A 20,246-nucleotide genomic window follows, 5' to 3' on the forward strand; every position below is an offset into this window, starting at 1 on the left:
CACCATCCTTAGCTCTCAGTCTAAGGATATGACTGTGCAATCCACCATGGCTAGCTCACAATCTACACAAGTGAATGCTTAAAGGGCAACAAAAGACACGACCACTTCCATTCGGTTTAATGAATTGACACTGCAATCCACGAATAGTAGCCAGTCCTCCGAACTAGCTGCTACTACTTCCAATTAGAGATCACAGTTGTCACAGCCCTTGGCCGTGACAATGCCCCTTGCGGAACATGTTATCTATACACAATTAGCTAAACAGAAGGAAATTAGCTGAAGAGCTAGACTCTCCAAAAATAGAGGCAGTTGTACCCTCACAACCTAGCAAGGTTGTCCAGCAGGTCGTAGCTACATCCCGTGAGGACACACCAGAGAAAGAGAAAGCTGAGGCCCAACCAAGCATATCAACGCGGTCGACCTAGTTTAGGGTCCTGAGTCTTTAAGGGATACACCTTCATTAACCAAGAAAAAGAGGGGAAAACAACGGCAGTTGCAAGCGATTGGGAACACCAAGAAGATGGAGACCAAGAGCATGGAAGGGCTTGAGCATGAAGTGTCAAGTCTACCCACTAAGGAACCCATGGCCATCTCTCCTAACAACGGTGAAACCTCAGGCACATCTGTGGGTTCTGATAAGTCAAAGCAACCATTACCATCAATGGTTGATTTCAACACTCAATCCACCAACAACAGAACTTACATTAACCAGTCAAGAGTGGATACAACACTGTCACAATAGGGTGGCAAAACTAGACCAGTCACATCCGAGGAGAACCATGACACAATAGCACCAACGCCTTAGGAGAAACATGGAAACCCCAAGGACATAAGCAATCCTAGCATTGACCAATCTTGTTCATCTAGGGCCGAGCCCCCAGCTATGCTAAAGCATAGGGAAACTCCTAGAACCTTGCATGAGATAGCAATCGAGCAAGCCTTCATAGAACATAGAAGTGTCACAGAATGCTTAGCTGAGTTGGATGTTAAACTCAAAGTATTCGTATGTGTCTACGTCCTCACAGACATGGGTACATTCCCTAAGGAGCAGCTTGAGGAATACTTGCCATTTCCTCTATCTTGGGAAGAGCAAGAATATCTTAATGAGCACTATGACAAGCTCCCACATGAACGCATGCCACTCATCTTTGACGAGGAGGCCGAACTGTGACATTCAAAGAAGCGCTTTGCTAACCAAATCTCTTAGAAATAGAGCAACTTAAGCAACAATCAAAGGGTCAAAGTCAATTTGAAGAATGTTGGTTTGAAAACCGCGTTACAATGGCCAAACTAGGAGCTCAAGTCTTAGAGGAGCGATTGGCCAAATGGCGGCATCAAAGAGACCCAACCTATGTGGCACCAACTTCCTTCCGAGTACTGATTGCCATCCGGGGAATGGACTTAACTGGAACTAGCCTAGAGAACCCTCTGGCTAATCAGGTTCTCACTGAGGAGGAGTTACATGTGGCGAGTAGACTTGGACAAGGTACCATGCTTCTCGATGTTGCAAAATACCTGTTGTTATTAAGTAGGCTGCCACGAGTACTGGATGTGTGTGCCACACTCTAGTACAATCCTAAGTTCTACAAGTAGTTTTTATCCTCACGAAGTGATATGGATTTATAAATGTGTATATAAATAAACAATGTGTTTTGTGATTGTGTATAGATAATACATGAAAAACAAAGCAAGCACACACAAAAGCAATGATAGTCAAGCACAGAGAGAAAAGCTATGGGTTTGACAGGTTGAGCTCCTAGGGTCCTCCTCCCACTACATGTCTAGAAGTTGTAGGACCGTTCCCGCCTCCGGGTAAAGGGCATATAGTCCTCATGACCGACATGAGAAGCCCTGACCATCACCTTTGAGGGTGTAACATGGGGCATCGTCCCTTTCTACCGGCTCTCCCTCCGCTTCCAATCTCCCCTTCTGGAAATGAGTCTTGCCCAAGTTCATTGCAACTAGTCTGGGTGATTTAGGGTGAGCAAAGATCTACTATTGGTTGGAATACGCCCTGCGGTCGAAGTAGAACGAATATTATCATGGGGGCCGTCCCTCTACAACGACTACTTTGCACTTGATGATCTACTAATTAATCCCTATCATGCGAATAATTCCATCCTGTCTCAGGTCCTAAGCCTTGGTTCCCTTTTTGCGGGTTTCCTCACAGTAGCCATCATGGAGCATCTAGTGCAGCTGGCTTGCAAGGGCGCTATCTGCCGTCGGAGGGAGCATATGGCACAAGCTCTTTTGCTAGTATGGTATGTGCCTACCCTTAAGAGGTATGCAAAGAAACGAGGCTGCAAGTGACACCGCCCAGGACACGGACCAAAAAATCCCTAGGTCGCGAGGATGAAGGCTCAAGGGAACGGGCTGGGGGTGGCAACCCTTGCCGTGTAGGCCCTCACTAAACACTCGGGCACTGGGTACTCAAAGGAAGAGAGGGAAGCTAAAAACAAGAAATAATTTGATGAATTATTTAAAAGCATTCTTGAAATGGCAGCGGCTAGGGACTACACCATTTGGGTCCCAGCTGACATCTCTCCTACTCGTCTTGATAGGAGCCCCTTACCAGCACAACCACAGTTGCCCAACCACCCAAACTCACTCCGCGTCATACAAATAGAATAGCCCTTATATGTATAAGCTACATACCAAATGCCATTGTGGCATACTTTTTTGTCCTTAAATGGTTAAAGGGGCAAGCTCCCCAACTGTATAAACCTCCCTTGCCTATTACTAATACATGTCATGTTCTTAGCATATGCACCGGTGATATGCATCGGAGTCAACACCCTAGGATTTAGATAAAGTTATATATTTTTGAGTTGCATCTATCCATTATAAACGACGCATGTGACATGCATATCCTCTCACGAAGTGTCAAGTGGATGCAGGGTGACACTAATCTGCATACCAAAGGAGTTCAATATCCAAGTCATTGCAGGACCATCAACCTCACCAAAAGCCATAATGGAAACCTCATTAACGGAAGTGAAAATCACCCTTAATGACCGCCCACGTCGCATGGCCCAAAGCATGATCATAGCACTATCCCCAGGGAGAGACCACATATGAGAGGTTTTTCATTGCAAGTATTGAAGACTCCAACGAAACTGTTGTTTGCCCTTCATCAACACACAACTCTGAATTCTTATCCTTTATCAGCCTACAAGCCCACCAAAGAATCATCGCCCGCAGAATCCCCAGAACATCAACACATGTGCTAGCCATTAGTGCAATTTTCAACAACGAATAGCCCTATCCCCAACTCCAACAACCCTACCACCAACCTCGTGGGCCATCAACGTGCCCCCTAAGACCTTCATTTGCAACTATTTTATTAAAGTTACAATATATGTCACTTGACATGTTGGCCTTGTGAAGGAAGATCAATTAGTGGGTTGATATCAAAGTTATCTTGTAGATTGTATCTACGATAGGCCTGTCATGGTCATCAATTCCACTCCCATGAACTACACATATTAATATAATGCAAGTGATTCCAACTATAGTTGTTTAGTTTCACGATGGATGGAACATTACCTACTCCAACAAATTTTCTACAAGACTTTACTAGATTAGTATCACATCCTTATATTAACCCTCGGCATCTTTAATTTCATGTATTATCCAACAACAATTCCCTAATAAATCCTCACCTTAAGCTAAAAAATGTTAGGGAAAATAGATTGCTACATTAGTTTTCCATATTGAGCTATACTCAAAGAGATTGGCACAATAGTATAGTGGGAGCTACTTAGTTGATATTGTATGGAATGAAATACTAACCAATATATACTGAGTGTATACTAATGGTGCATTAGATTATCTAGATTTGAATGTAATGCAATGTTTTATTTTCGACAAAAGTACAATCCCTATTGAGGAGTGTGGGTTATAAAGATGTCGTTCCACTTATGACTTACACCTTTTATTTCCCAAGACTATTACCGTGAGAGCTTCTTGGGCTTCCTCTAGATAAACTTTTGTCAAGCCATCAAACTTGAAAAGCATATGTTTCCATGAGCTTTTTGATTATTTTAAGTGCCATTTGAAAACTAGACTTTTTGATGTTCATATCCTAGAAATCGCACATATACATGTGCACACATACATAGCATTTTTAAGCATAGTAATGTAGGGTTTTTTGGCATGGTTTGATTATCAAGATAGTAATATAAAGGCCTCTACATTTAAATATCTTTTAGACATGGTTAAATAGAATTGAACATTGTTAGGTATAAACTCCTCACAACCCTCACAAGAGTTAAAATCTTATTTAGCACTTTGGAATGAAAGTTGTAACTTGTATAAACCTTTCAATTGCCTCTTTGGCATTATTCAATGTTTTGACTTCTTAAATATTATGTAATTATGTGCCTTATTTTTTAAGGGAATCCCTTTAGTTTTTCTTTTGCTTTTGGCTCTTGCTCAAAGATGGGAAAGACTCCTTACACCTATCCATATTCATATAACAGAAATAGTCCATCAATCAACCAACCAATCATAGACCTTCCTTCCTTTTTCCAAGTGGAATCACATGCCATCTTACCCTCCTTCCCTTCACTAGAAAGACCAAATTTTCCATTTTCTTCACAATCCTTGTACACCATATTTAATCAAAACTTCTAATATTAAGTCACAATATTATCATGTAATGCAAACATAACTTGGTCTTTATTTTATTGCCATAGCTAATTTCCCATTATAAAAGATAAAATGTATCTTATACTTTCAAAGGCCTTAATTTAATTCCACGTTTTAAAAATAGAAAAAGAAGCTATGAGATTTTCATAAGGGAACAAAACTTGTAGATTCTTTAATTATAAATGCAAAAACTCAAAACGCACACTTATCTTACATGAACAATTTATGTAACAATATTAGGGATTCAAATCACATCATGCTTGTCATAATTGTTTAGTTGTATTTGCACTAAAGAAATAGAAGTGATCAAAACTCAAAAGACACAAAAGTCACAATGCAAGAAATAGCACACATAGCACCTAGGCAACAGACTTTAGGCTAACATCACCTAGGGACATTTAGGATCATAGTGCACAACCACAACAATCATTTCCACATCTAGCCATAGGGCCCACTACAAGTCAAAAGGGCGAGGATCATCCAACCAAGCTGCCGTCAAGTGCTCACTTCCAACCATTGTATGTGCATGATGAGTAAGAGCCTATTCACCAAGCTACCAAGATTTCTTATCCAAATTCAAATCATTTCAAGTCTCAAAGTGCACCAAGGCTAAAACAATTGAGAGGAAAGGCCACCCATTGAGCCCACAATTTCAATACTTGCACTTAGTACACGATCACAATGAACCAAGAAACAAAGTTGGGAGATCCAATAAGGGTTGAAATTCTTAGGGATTCAAAACAGTCAATGCACACACAAGGCTACACCAGACCTTCACTTAGCAAGGAGAGTGAAAGAGTTTCCCATCCAGGCTTTAAGAGCCTGACACCTAGTTGACGTGCCTCATAGTGAACTAGGCCATAGGTCTATGAATCCTAAAACGTTAGGAGTTCACAACAAAGAGAAGCCTTCCCATCCATCTATCCATTGTGATCACATGATTGAGCTAGCAACTCAAGAACCTAGGCTACAACTAGTAGACTAAATGGGGATAGATACATTTACAAAGGCATCACTCACATGTAACATGATTGCCTAATCCACAAGGAGTCTAGTAGGACCCTAACAAGGTATACATAGCCTCACATTCAAAAGGTCCAAGCCTCAAATATTGACCCTGAAGATGAAGAGCTAATACCTCCAACATATCTTAGGGTCAAGCTAAATGCCAAGAGAGAGCTCATTGTTGATGCTCTCATTAACAAAGGTTCAAATTACAATATTTTGACTTATGATGTGTGGATTGAGATTGGACAACCTGAACTCATCCCAACAACCCAACCATTAGATCATATGGAGAATCGCAATATTCCCTCCTAGGACAATGCAAGATCCTTCTGACCATAGAGACTAAGAGCCTAATAATCATTTCTATGTGCCTCCAAACCGAAAAGATATGGGCAAGGAAGTCCTTCTTTGAAGACCTTTCAAGCATACAACCCAATGTGAAGTGGACTACATGGCACACTGCATATACTTGAGCTTACCAGAAGTTGACATTATCACTGCTTTCAATAAAGGAAACCTTGCCTCTTCTCCAAGGAAAGGCAAGCAACATGTCTTAGAGTCAGACCAAACCCCTAGTAAGGATGGCAAGAGAGTTCTGAAGGACTTGGAATCAAGGGAAAGACCAAAGCTACTAGAGCCACTACACCAACTTCTCTAGCTATTGGGAAGAGCACTTCATCTAGTAGAAAGAGGAGATCTAGGGTATATCCTCACTTGCATCAATGGAGAGTTGTGGGAGTTCTCGCTCAACCGCCAAGACCCACGGACTGCTTATTGCTTCAAGTGTTCCAAGCCGAGCACTAATAGCTACCTCTCACATAGCCAACACGCTATCTATCTACAGGTGTAGTGAGCTTACCTCCATGCATGATCGAGTCACCTCCTCTCCCGAGCACTCCAGTAGCTCCACGATCCAAGTGCAAGCTTCAAGCGAGCTCTATCCTCAGGCTCCATGCTCCAAGATCCATTGCTGCGAGCAAGACAAGACAAGACAAGAAAATGGGAGAAGACAGAGAGCTTCTTCACCCCGGTCCCTCACCCTCACACACTCACTCCCTCACACTCTCACACTCCCTCTCTCAAGCATAAGCTGAAGCAAGCAAGAAGGAGAAAAAGAAGAAGCAGAGAGCCACTTTTGGCCACACACAAGAATGAGCTTCTCATTCACTTTTCAACTTTATATACAAAACCCTAAATCCCTTTTGGGTGGTCAACCCCTTATCCCCTTTTTACATGATCGGCCATTGCCTAAGCCCTTTTTCCCATTGTCCTCCTATCTTCCTAGCTTCCTTCCTATTGTCCATCTACCTTTACAAATTGCACGGGTAAGAGCCTGGCACTCTTAAAATAAATCATGGTACGCCCTACGCTTTTACACAATAGTATTGACCCGCACTTTTTCTTCTGCATCTTTCTCCTTGATTTAGGACCTTTTTGCACTTCTTGTGTTTCCATATTTTTATTGGCATGCCTTTGTCTTTTGTTTTGCTTTTGCCTTGGCCTTGTCTTCCGCTTTAGATTTTCTGTATTTTCCACCTTGTTCATCTGAGGATTAACATTGCCCCCCTCCTAGACAAGTGCAGTCCCATGGCACTCACCATCGTAGGTAGCAGGCTTTGGCATGCACCAAAGACGTGGGTGGAAGGGACATGTGTGGTTTCCTTGGAGGAGTTTGGTGGTGGTGAGAGAAACTTCTTTAGGTGTCCTTAGGTATTAATCATAATGACAAACATTTGAAGGGCATGAAAAATTTGACTTGGTAAATAAACATGACTATTTGGTGTTGTTTATAGAAAAATAAAGTCTACAAGTTACGTCAAATCATACATGTTATAATGATTAGTGTATGTATATCCTCCATGAACACTCCTATATTTTGAGTAGTACAATGATTACTTGGGGTAGTAATGGTTGTACTAAATTTCATAGATGTACACTTTTGAACCTAGTTGTGTTGTTTCATCTTTGAACTAGTATACACTCTATGTATACATTTTCAATCTTTAGTTGATCAAATTTCCCATTTAAAGTAGAATAATTCAACAATCTTATTTTCAACTTCCTAAGATAATGTGGGAGTCTTAGGAATTTCAACCATATTAATGCTTGAGAAATACATGCTTATCATCCTCACAATACTTCTAGAACTTTGGGGATAGTTGTCTCAAGTTATTTTCTTTAGGCTCTCTATGTATGAATGGATGATGCTCGTTTAACTTTCTTTGATTCTTTGGATGAGGATATGTTTGAGGTTCGCTGGCACTTCCTTGATTTCTTTTTTAACAGCATATTTGAGGATACAAATGCAACCATCCTATCCAACTCAATTCCTTAGTAATTTGGGATCCTATATGAGAACTTCCAAAAAACACACATAGCACAATTTTAGCAATCTATCTAGTTGAATGTTTTTATTTTCTTCTTGAATTGACAATTCCTATGGTTTTTGTTATAAATGCAAGCCTTTTTACTTTTTATCTTGATATATATGAAATGAATTTTTTACTTAAAGTCCTTGTAATGAAATTCCTCTATTGCAAACATCATGTGTACATCAAAAACTCTGTTTTCAAGTTCTTGGCTAAGGTGACAAGATATACACCTTGAATAGTTGATATTTATGGTTGCCAAACCTTGTATCCCATGTCTTGCTTGTATGATCACAGTTTTTGATTTTAACATACTAGAAATGTTGCTTGATTTGTATCTTCTAATATAACTTATGGTTTCTCTAGTGACCTTGAATATAATGGGCATGGGAACCCCTAGGTACTCAGTAGATTGACAAAGGTTTGGTATATACTACCCATTGTCTATGCAACACTATGAATGATAACTTGCCTTGGATGAAACTAAGATGAAGGTAATTGTGTTATGCAAAGGGCAAGCCATGATGCCAAATCTTTGGCACATTCATAGGATGAAAGTAAGATAAATGTAGTTGTACTAAGCAAAGCACAAGCTAGAATGCTTGAAGTTTGGTGCACTCCTAGGAAGAAACATGTTTTATAAGGGCTTGCTTGAATTGATACAATTATGCCATGCCTATATATATTAACCATGTGAATGGAAAAACTTGGACATGCAATTTGATAAACATTTGTAACAAATGCCATTCAAATGTAAATATAAATGTTTTGGCTTGTACAAGAAAGCTTTTGATTGTTCTCAAAGGTATTTGAGGGTACCCATAAGTCCCTTTTTAAGACATTCCACCACACCTCTTCACAATCAAATTCTACTATTAAGCACACGACAGAACTCAAACACAATTTCCTATACAATCCATTAAAGTGATCAATATCTTTATTTCCAATTAGTACTCCTAATGTTTGTTCCATTGAAAGTGGACATATTCTATTTTGTATTAGTGTTGTTAATGTGTAGCTACCAAGTTTTCTTATAGTGGATTACAAACTTTGTAAGTGATTGTCAATCTAATCCTTAGATCACACAAAACAATATATTTTTGGTTGCTAAAGATGGCTTTTCATTTCAAATAGTTAAGGTTACTATTGCATATAAAAATGTTTTCTTATAATGTGATCTTTAATAGAATTAAATTTCTCTTTGAAGTAGTAGCAAGAATGAGAATTGTTTCGTTAAGATGCTTTGGTCTTTTCCTTCATAAATCTTTTGAGCTATCATATTGTAAGGTTTGTAGCTTTGTAATTTGTGAGAATGCTTTGTGTCTCTACATTGTATGGCTTATCCTGGGGCCCAAGTCAAAGTACATGCTAACTTTGATGTGATATTAGTAATTTGGAGCATTGATTCTCCAATGTTAAGGGGCTTTAAGAAGTGAATTGGGATTGATTTAGGTAACAATTCCTCTCTTCAAAGAGCATAGGAAGTGACTCATTAAGAATTTTTGGTTTTATGATTACTTATTGATGTATTAAAGGTCTTCTTTGACAATACTTATTGAGTTGTTGATTTGAAAATTGTCGTTAATAAATCAAGGTCTCATTGCACAATGATGGGGCTTGATTAGAACGTGATTGCTTGGATCAATTATCAACAATTATCCATACATGCAGAACTAAAGGTTTCTTATAATGCTTTGTCTTGGGAAGCTCAAGTGAGCTTTTTACAATGAGGATAATCTCTATAGACATGGGTTCACCTAGCTTAAATTACGAAACTTGATGGCTTGATGTTTGTGCTTTAGAAGTCACCTAATAACATGAACTCCCCTAACTTTGAGTACTTAAGATATCTTGATATAATGGCATGTACAGTGATCCCCCTTCCATGGGAAAGGAAATTAGGAGTCACCTAATAACATGAAGTCCCCTAATAGTATTCTAGATATCTTGATATAGTAGTATGCACAGTGATCCCCCTTCCATGGCAAATGAAATTTCCATGGAGCAAAGTAACATATTACGATATATTTGTATCTACCCTCTAGCCAAATGATCTTGACCCATAAGAAGTGAGCACGGTCATCCCTATTTACCACATGTATTATGATTGAGTCTATCCTTATACATCTCTAGATTCTAAGTTCCCATCCATAGTCATCAATTTTTACCCAAAGACCAACTCCTAATATTCTACCCACCCTTGTTAATCTACTCCTCTCACATTGGTATGTTTGTGTAGAATACTACATTTCTTGTGTTTGAAATTCTTCACAGAGTTCAACATCCATCTTAAAAGCTCTATTCAAAATTCCATGTCACTTGTATTTGGGTCTCATAGGTCATGCACCTTCTTGTAGTACATTGTTGTGATGATTGCCCACTCACCTTAATAGATTAACCACTTTCCCTCTTGGCGTGTTGCAAGAATACAAGGTATGCATTCTCAATATTATGGGATGAGATGGTCATCCAAGTAGACCTCCACCTTCGGAGTTTGGATAGCAAGAAGAAATTCCTCACATGCTACCTCATCCTAGAACTTCAAGGCGAGTGCTCTCTCTTTTGTTTTATCTTTCCCCACTCTTGAAGCATTTGTGACTTCTACTCCATTTTGGTGCAAATTGTCTTTCCATCCTCACGTGCTTTTTATCTTGTCCACCCAATCCACCAGACATACAGTAGAGCCTAGCTCTTCTACATTTATATTGCCTCATTGAAAATGATGGTCTTGCTCTTAATTGGCATAGGCCTTTTTCGAATCCCCTTTGTGCTTAACTCTTGGCCTCGTTCAACTTCTTCTTTAATCTCCCCCTTACAATAGCCACATATTCCATGATTTTTACTTTCCGGTCCTACAAGATAAGGAGATTTCATATTCTTCTATATGTATGTGATTTAGTCACTTGATTTCTTGCTTGTCTCTAACATTGGGTATGAGAGAGAGAGAGAGAGAGAGAGAGAGAGAGAGAGAGAGAGAGAGAGAGAGAGAGAGAGAGAGAGAGAGAGAGAGAGAGAGAGAGAGAGAGAGAGAGAGAGAGAGAGAGAGAGAGAGAGAGAGAGAGAGAGAGAGAGAGAGAGAGAGATGTATAGTTTATTCATATGATGTGCGATATTTAAGCCGGCAACAAAATGATCAATTTTTATAAGTTATTTGGATGGTGCGCTTTCTCAAAATGGCCAATATTAGGACTTAGGGATATTTATATCTCAAGCTCTTTGTAGGGATGGGACCTAGCTATGGTAGGTGTACAATGCTTAAATTGTAGGACTGTGCAACCATTAAGTCATGTATAAACAACAAAAGCATACTACAATATTTATTCAAATGCTTATGTGAGAATAGGGAAAAGGAACTCAAATATGTACATGTATATATTAGAAAAACCATATTGAGAGCAATACAAAATTATTTTGGCACCCTAAAATTTCCAAAAAATTCCATTCATCTTCAAAAATCCCGCGACTAAGCACCAAAATAAAATTTCAAGCACAACATAAAACATTTTACACCATTTTCTTGACCGGATCATAGTTGGTAAAATCTCACTCTCTATAATAGAGACCTGCAAAATTTGATGCACACATTTAAGCAGTAAATATTAGTACATCCATACCAACATATCACTTGATGTCAACTATAAAGTATTGGATGATACACAAATACATTGGTAGTATTGAAAAAAAAGCGATGTTTATAATTAAAAGTACAACATCATTCAAAAATACAATGGTAGTATTGAAAAAAAAGTGGTGTTTATAATTAAAAGTACAACTTGGTGCACAATTTCCAGTTAATGATAAATAATAACACTTGTAAGATCCTCTTTGCTCACACTTTTACCCCACCCTGTCGAAACCGAGGTATAACCCAATCATGCTAACCCCTCCAAATTTGAGAAAATGAAACATAAGCTTCATATGTTGTTGTGGTGGGGTGGGGTATTTTAGCTGGACAAAAACCCAATCAAGGGGGTGTAGCAACGGGCTAGCCATAGTTCTCCAAATATCAGTGCCCATCTTGGTACGTACCTTCTATCAATATGCTTGGTCAATGCTCATTGTCCATGCTCCTTGGTTGTAGGCTAGTGCTTACTTATGAAAGTTCAGATTTTCCAGACTAAAGGATAGGAGAGAAACCAATGATGTGAGGACTCCATAGTGTTCGTGCAAAAGAAGTAACTACCATTTGATATTTAGTGTTTCAAAAGAGCCGAGGTGAGAGCCAACCCACCAATGATCACTCGCCAAAGAAAGACCTCGCATTTAAAGGGTGTCTTATTTAGCCAACCCTCCATCATAGTCATCTTCCACCAGACCTTGGATTTATGCATACCCCAAGTCGCATTGGCTTTATTGACCAGCCAATGATGATCCTTAATCATGAGATGATAAACCTAGTTAGTTGAAACCTTTTGAAGGTTAAGACAACCATGAAGATCCTAGTCCTACTAGGGACGATTAGAAACATGTATAGGAAAGGGTGGCATAGGTTGCAGTATCTTGTCTAGCTCACCCACGACTCATGATATCCACAAGGAATTTGATAAAGTCTCTTGACTGTGCGGAAGGACATGAACCCCCCGCGGCTGATAAGAGTGGCATTGGCAATAGAAGTCAAACCCAGATGCACCATATGGTTAAATTTAGGCCGATCCTCTTGTTTCCCATCCTAGGAGAGCAGTCATGACACACCCAGCAGCTCTAGCTGGAAAGGATTAGCTATCAAGTGATCCTCCATAGGATGCCAACATACCTTTCGAAGAACCAGGCACCAAGAACAAACCAAATGGTTCACCAAAGAGGAGGAAGGTGTCAAAAAGTACGCATAAAATTAATAATGTGTCACCATAAAGTATGTATGCTAGTATTACCATTGAGGAGGCCCCGATCTTCCAAGAAAAACTAGATAATAAAGATCCAAGGGTGATAATTAATGCACATAGCTCGAAAGAGTGACTAGTGAATGGCCACCATGTGGGTATTTGCATCAAGAATAGCTCCACCATCCATACTTTTAGGGTACAAGCATGACTCCAAGAAATCCAAGATATTCTTGTATGCAAAGAATTCTTTTTCCACAACATGAAGCGTACATGCTTTGTAAGGGAATTCAAAGTGGCAGTGGTCCAAGGTAGGAGTGGGAGAAATTACGTGAGCATTTGTAGCATGATGGCATGTGCAACTTTGAGATGCACATGGGAAGGCCAAGGTTGGGATTTCCAATAGATAAATTTCACCTCTATCTTTTGCAAAATCCAATCCGACAAAACTTTGGGCTGAACATTGACCACCAAGGGATACATCAGATGTTTGACAACATTGCCACAAGCTATGATCAATCCTTGCCATCTTAGGGATTGAAGATCACGTTCAGTGTAGGTGACAAGAGAGGACTTCATAGCATTGACACGAAGACTAGAAGCATGACCAAAGAGATCCCAAACATCCAATACCTTACGAAGATTGTCCCTTTCTGCATTAAGGATCATGAAGGTGTCCTTGGCCAAAGATTGAGCAATAAAATGTTATCAAAATGAAAAGACTTAGTGACACCATCATTTAACATTTTTAAGGGGAATTAGATTAGTGACACCACCATTTAACATTACTTGAGAGGATGCATCAGCACTGATCTTGTAGATCGACTGGGACATACGTGGCCCAAATCCCATAATATGCATAAGTTTTGCACTAAAGGACCGATCCAGATAATCAAATGCCTTTTCCAAGTCTAGCTGCAATAAGACCACTTTCTGATTAGAATACTTGGCATAGTTGATCCTCATGTGTACATTTAGTGCATTATCCAATATGTTCTTACCTTGATGAATCCATAATAGTTGGGGTGCACAATGACAAGAAGGCACTTGTGGAGGCGATTGGCCCCATTAGAGAGATAGGTCTCCAATGTTTCAACATGAAGGGAGAAGGCATTTTTGGAATCAATTTAATGAATCCCTCCCATGGTGCCGACATAAATCCTATTTCCCAAACGTACTGACACATGGTGGTCAAGGGTTTTACTAGACTAGTGGCATAAGTGTCAAAAAACTCTTTAGTGAGGCCATCCCAAGTAGGATTTTTATCCATGGGTAAATGCAATAATACATTCATCACCTCATCCTCACGGATATCACTTTCCAAGGCATCATGGATGTCAGGTGAAACACGATCCCTAACCAAGTGATAAAAAGCCACACAAGTGTTAGAGATCTATGTAGAAGGGGTTTGGGCTGAGCCAAGTAACTATATTCTCCCACATAGGGAAAGGGTGCAAACCCTGAAAGAATTTATTATGGGTTTGGTAGGAGGCATCTTGCAAATTTTTAGTCAAAAATTGCAATTTCACTTGCTAGTAAGATCTTAATTGGAATTGCTGAATAAGAATAACCAATCTTATGGCCAATGGGGGCAGAAACGCATCATCTGTTGACTCAAGAAGCAGTGAATGAACCAAGGCTAGGAGTTCCTTTGCCACTTGTTGGAGCTGTCTGCAAAGGGATACATGATGAATACCATACTATTGAGCAACCCACTGCACATTACTAATCAAATACAGGATTGATTGCTGCTCATTGGAAAGTCTGACAAGAGGAGGTCAAGCAATTGTCCCATGTAGCCACTAAAAATTGGGTGTTTCAAATAAGAGGAATTCAAGTGTAAGAAAGCTTTACCAAGAATTGTGCAAAATGCGCAACAGATTGCACAAGTATCTCGGATTGCAAAGGAAAATGATTTGATAAGGCATATTTGATTCGGGACTTGCATATCTAGGATCTTTGGGAGAAATGCATCATCATGCAATCTAGTTTAGACCATGTAGTGGAATATTGCGCCGAATGAAATGCGAATCCCGGATTCGATAGATATAGCCAGGACCAAATCTCTTACTCATTGGACACTGTCAGTCTATTTTTACCTACCCACCTCCCCCTCCTACTTATCCCCCCTCCACCACCTCCTTCCTACTCTACTTATCCAACACCTCATGGTTCTTTGTCCTCATCAGCTAAACACGCCTTTAATAGCAAGACTCGTTTTAACGAGTTGAACTTCACTACACTATGTCAAACTCGATGAGACACGTCCTTGACTCCTGCAACATATGGGATCTTATGCAGGTGTTGGTACCCCGACTTGATCCTGCACTTGTTCCATAAGAGGTGGTTCACTCATGGAAGGCTAGAAATGTCTCTGCTATTGTTGAGCTTATGCAAGGTCTTTTACTTGAATTTCATTCCCAGCTTCAGCATTTTGAGTTAGCTTTCGAGCATTGGGTACACTTGACTTACCGCTATGCGGCTTGGGATAGGACTTGTTGCATCAATCTGGATCATGAGCCCCAAAATTTTAAATCATTAACCAGGATGACTTGAAAGTCAAGTTGGCTGAATATCGGCATTTTCTCGTTGAGTTCTCTACCATGGGGGCTCCTAAGCCCTTGGACGATCAAGTCACATTGTTTTCAAACAAGCTGCCAAGTGAATACTTCCATTTTGTGCAGTAGATGATCTTATAGCCCACCATGCCTACCTTCTATGTATTTGAGTGTCAGCTACTATGTTACACTTGGTTGTTCGATATATTTTATAGTTTGACTCTATAGAGGGGATCTCATTGTTTCTTCTCAGAAGGGGCAATCAAAATTCAAATCAAAATAAAACCCAAAATCACAATCAAAATCAAAACCAAGTAGTGAGACCCAAAGAAACTTCTAGTCATCTCTAAAACTGGGTGGCAGAATGCAACGAAGAATAACCAATATTGTCAACATTTTAGAAGGTTGGCCATTTTAACGATGAGTGTTGATCAAAGGCAAGAGGCACAATACTAAAAGCTAAGAATGCAAATGACACTGTGATTGTCAATGAATAAAGGAGTAGGGTCTGTAACAGATACTTCCAGATCAGCTAGCAAGTGTCTAATCCATACGCATTCAATTGTGGTAGTGAAAGCTGCCTTGTATTCAACCTCACATGACAATGTGGCAATAATGGACTGTTTCTTGCTAAGCCAAGATATGCAAGAAGCCAAGAAAGAAACAATTGCCACTAGTGGAGTGACGTGAATCATAATTACCAGCCCAATCAGAATCACTGTAAGTATGTAACTGCAGTGGTTCCCCCTTGGGATAAAGCAATCCAAGAGATCTAGTACCCTGCAAGTAACGGAAGACATGCTTAACAGCTTGCCAATGTGACATGCATGGCTGATGCATATGTCTGCTCAGGGCTGAAATTGCAAACTGCACGTCCGGCCTAGTATTGCATAGGTAAATAAGACGTCCAATTGCTGGAGCATATGTGTGTATATCAAACAAATCACTATCATCATGTAATGATAGCTTTAGTCTAGGTTCCATTGGTGTATAGACTGGCTTGCAATCCTGTAAGCCAAACTTCTCAAGAAGTTTACCGATGTATCTTGATTGTGATAAACCAATACCTCTAGCATCATGTATGAACTGAATGCCTAAGTAATAATACAAAGACCCCAAGTTTGACATGTCGCTACAAATTTTGTTTAAATGCTGAAATCTGATCAGCATGTGTCCCTGTAAGCAAGAGATCATCAACATATAGACAAATGATTAGCATGGATCCCCCCTCTTTACATACGTAAAGAGTAAACTCAGATGAGTTGTTTATGAACCCTTGGCTAAGCAAGAAAGCATCTATCTTTGCATACCAAGCTTTAGGAGTTTGTTTCAAACCATGTAAAGATTTTATTAGCTTGCAAACTAAGTGTTTCGATCCTTGAACTGCAAAACCAATGGGCTGCTGTACATATACTTCCTCATGAAGTCTCCTCATAGTCAATGCCTTTCTTCTGTGCATAGCCTTTAGCTACAAGCCTTGCCTTATATTTGTCAATGGATCCATTTGCATTTCGTTTCAGCTTGTAGACCCATTTTGTTCCAATGGATTTCTTCCCAAATGGTAGAGACACTAAATCCCATGTTTGATTCTTAGTTATAGAATCCAATTTAGCTTGCATTGCTGCCATCCAATGCACACTCTGTTGTGCATCCTCAAAACATTCAGGCTCCTCATCATCAAGTGTGCTTGCTGCCATAACAAACTCCATGGTGTGTGCAGGATCATGCATACAAGCTTGCCTTCTAGTATGACCAGCCATGGGTATCTTTCATAGTCTGTAAATACCATCTAGGCATTTGTCTTGCCTCCTAACTATGCATAAGTTCTTGCTGAATTTCAGTTTCAGCACTTTACTGAATATTCAGATAAGCCAATGGCTGATTTTCTGCATTTTCCAATGGAGCAGTTGGCTGAACATTGAGTTTACTTGCTGAAACTCTAGTTGAATCACCAATTGTAATGGGCAGCAGCCCTTCAAATACATCAGGGGCAGCCTGATACGTATCTAAACCAGCAAGGGACAATTCTGATTTTTCATCAAAGAATACATTCCTACTGACAAGCACCTTTTTAGAGACAGGATCATAGAGTCTGTAGCCCTTGCTTTCACTACTATATCCCACAAAAATGCATTTGACGACCTTGTTATCCAACTTTTTTTTGAGTATCTGTGGAATGTGTGCATATGCAAGGCACCCACAGGTATGAAAGTGTACAAAAGAAGGTTTCTAGCTGTTCCAAGCCTCAAAAGGTGGAATTCTCTTCAATGATTTTGTGGAGCATCTGTTCAAAACATGGCAAACACACATGACAACTTCCATCCAAAAACTTTGTGGCAAGCTCTTTGCTTTCAGTATACATCTGGCCATCTCCGTGAGTGACCAATTCTTCCTCTCTGCAATCCCACTCTGCTCTGGAGTATAAGCAGTAGTGTACTGATGGACAATGCCCTTCTGCTTCAAAAAAGAATTCAGAGCATAGAGGACATGTATTCCCCCCGTCGGTCCGAACGGAGAGTTTTTGATTTTACAACCACATTGGTTTTCAACAAGTGCAATAAAAGCCAAGAATGCATCATACACTTTTGACTTTTTGACCAAAGAGTAGCCCTAGAAAAATCAAGTCTGGTATTGCTCTAAAAGTAATATCACAGGGAAACGAAAAACGATGCATTTTTCCCAAAATACATCCTTCGCACAAGTGCTCAGGAGGTCTCTCCAGTAGAGGTAATCCATCTAGCATCTATGTACGCTGTAAGAGCATCAATCTACCAAAGTTCACATGCCGCATCCTAGCATGCCATAACTCTGCCTGTATCATAGCACGAATAAGAGTGGATGCCAAGTACGCTAACTGATCAACTTAAAGAGCATCCAACTCGTATAACCCATGACATAAAGTGCCTGTCAAGACCAAAGTCATGTGTTCTTTGTCTCTCACTATGCATCTGTCATCATCAAATATGACCTGCAATCCACAACGTTCCAAAGAAGAAATAGAGAGCAGATTCTTCTTTATGCCTGGCACAAAAAAAACATCCTATAGGTGGAGAATAGAGCCATCAATGGCTGTGAGCACAATCTCCCCAATACCTCTAACAGGGTATGATGCATTGTTGGTACACTGTACAGACTTACCAACTGGAGTTGCATCAACAGAAGCAAATAAATCTCTGCGAGATGTAATATGCCTAGAAGCACCACTGTCAAAAAACCAAGTTCTAGCATCCTTAGTAGAGCTAAATGCTCGATCAACCCAAGAAGTGTCATAACTGTATGTGTAAAAGCAATAGTCCTTGTCTGCAACAATGGATGCGGACTCAGTAGCAGTGGAAGGAGCATCAGAAATAGACATTCCTAACTCCTCCTCCTTCTCCTTGGCGATTCGCTTTCTGCACTCAGTAATGTAGTGGCCTGACTTCTTGCAATAATGGCATTTGCCCTTTTTGGCTTGCGTGCCCCCTTGTTTTTTACTTGCATGTGATGTGCCAGAAGTCCCAGAGCTCTGCGGAGCATTCTTTACTTGGCTGCCTTTGCCTTTCCGTCTAGCCATAAAAGCCTGCTCAGAGACTCTAGCATCCACACTACTATTTCTTCTTGTTTGCTCCTCCTCTAGAAGCAAATTGACTAACTGAAGAAAAGTGATTGGCTGTGTGGTAATTCTCATGGTGAGGTTTAAGGCCGTATGAAAAGCCAAATATGAAGGAGGTAATGAGTTCAATGTAGTAGATATCATTTGTGCATCCGAATAGTACTCATCAACATTCATGAGTTGCTCACGCAAGTCTTGATTTTTGTTCAAGTGATCCTGAATAAAATCACCCTCATCCATTTTCAATGTCTCTAGCTCTTTCTTTAAGAAAGAGATGCGAGTCTCATTCTTTTTTGTAAGCATCAGCTCCAAAGTTAGCCAAGCTTCTCGTAAAGAAGCTACTGAATGAATATGGGGGATGATGGATCGCTGAACTGCCAATGCAATCAGCGACAAAGCTTGTGCATCCTATATATCCTATGCTTTTTGAGCTGCTAATCTTTGGGGAAGTGGCTGAAGTGGAGTAAGCTGAGGTGCCCATTGTGCACGTCCTCCTAGAGGAGGAGTAACTGGAGCCACAACTCCAAGTCTAGCTTCTTCTCCACTGATATAATCCCAAAGATTTTTCGCCACAAGCACATTCTTCATCATGAAGGACTAAAGTGAATAGTTGTTTCCATCCAATCTGTCCTCCTTGGATACATAGGTAAAGACATCTCCTTCTTGATTTGCCATGATAATCAATTACCAAAAGAAGCAAAAGAGCAATGTCCAAGTGGGACCAAACTGGAAATCTCAAAATTTCCAGAAATTGCAGGAAATAACTTTCTGCAATTAGTACACTGAGGTGCACTTTGTCAAAATTGTCTTTAATGCACGCAGTCCAAGGTGCATTTAGTGTTCAGCAACATTGTATCAGAAAAATCCCCAAAATTTCTTGCCCCAGATTTGTTCAAAACAGTCTATCAGTGGATTGAAACTGCAATACATGTGCCAATGTCCTAAAAAAACACAAAAGCCCCAAAATGTCTGATAAATTTGCCTAGAAATTTGCATCCACCGTGTCCGGGACATGTATCCACAGTTCTGTATCTGCTTGGGTAGAAAACCCCTCTTCTAGAAATTAATTCTGGAATAAAAAGGTAATTAAAATTTAAAAAAATATCTAAAAAATGATGAGCTGGTTGGCAGGATGCAGAAGCATCGCTGGCCACAGGCGGATGGTGACAGGTCAGAGGGGTGGCAGGCAGTGTGGTGCTGACGGGCGGCACTCTGATGACGGGTGGTGCAGGGGGCGCTTCTGAGGTGT

General features: G+C 40.0%; 1 protein-coding gene across 2 annotated transcripts in view; it reads right to left on the minus strand.

Moving 5' to 3' along the window:
- Nucleotides 1–11,373: 11,373 nt before the first annotated feature.
- The window catches only part of LOC148011682 (heparan-alpha-glucosaminide N-acetyltransferase-like protein (DUF1624)), a 352,978-nt gene continuing 344,105 nt past the window's right edge, over nucleotides 11,374–20,246 (minus strand). For both annotated transcript variants that reach the window (XM_087670955.1, XM_087670954.1), the window contains exon 13: nucleotides 11,374–11,590. In XM_087670955.1, the coding sequence (XP_087527081.1) occupies nucleotides 11,447–11,590 (144 nt within the window). In that variant the 3' untranslated portion in view covers nucleotides 11,374–11,446. The remainder of the gene's footprint in view (nucleotides 11,591–20,246) is intronic.

The sequence above is a fragment of the Lygodium microphyllum genome, chromosome 28 (genome assembly GCF_053477565.2).
Source record: "Lygodium microphyllum isolate KBCC chromosome 28, Lygodium_microphyllum_v1.1.10, whole genome shotgun sequence".
NCBI classification, from domain to species: domain Eukaryota; kingdom Viridiplantae; phylum Streptophyta; class Polypodiopsida; order Schizaeales; family Lygodiaceae; genus Lygodium; species Lygodium microphyllum.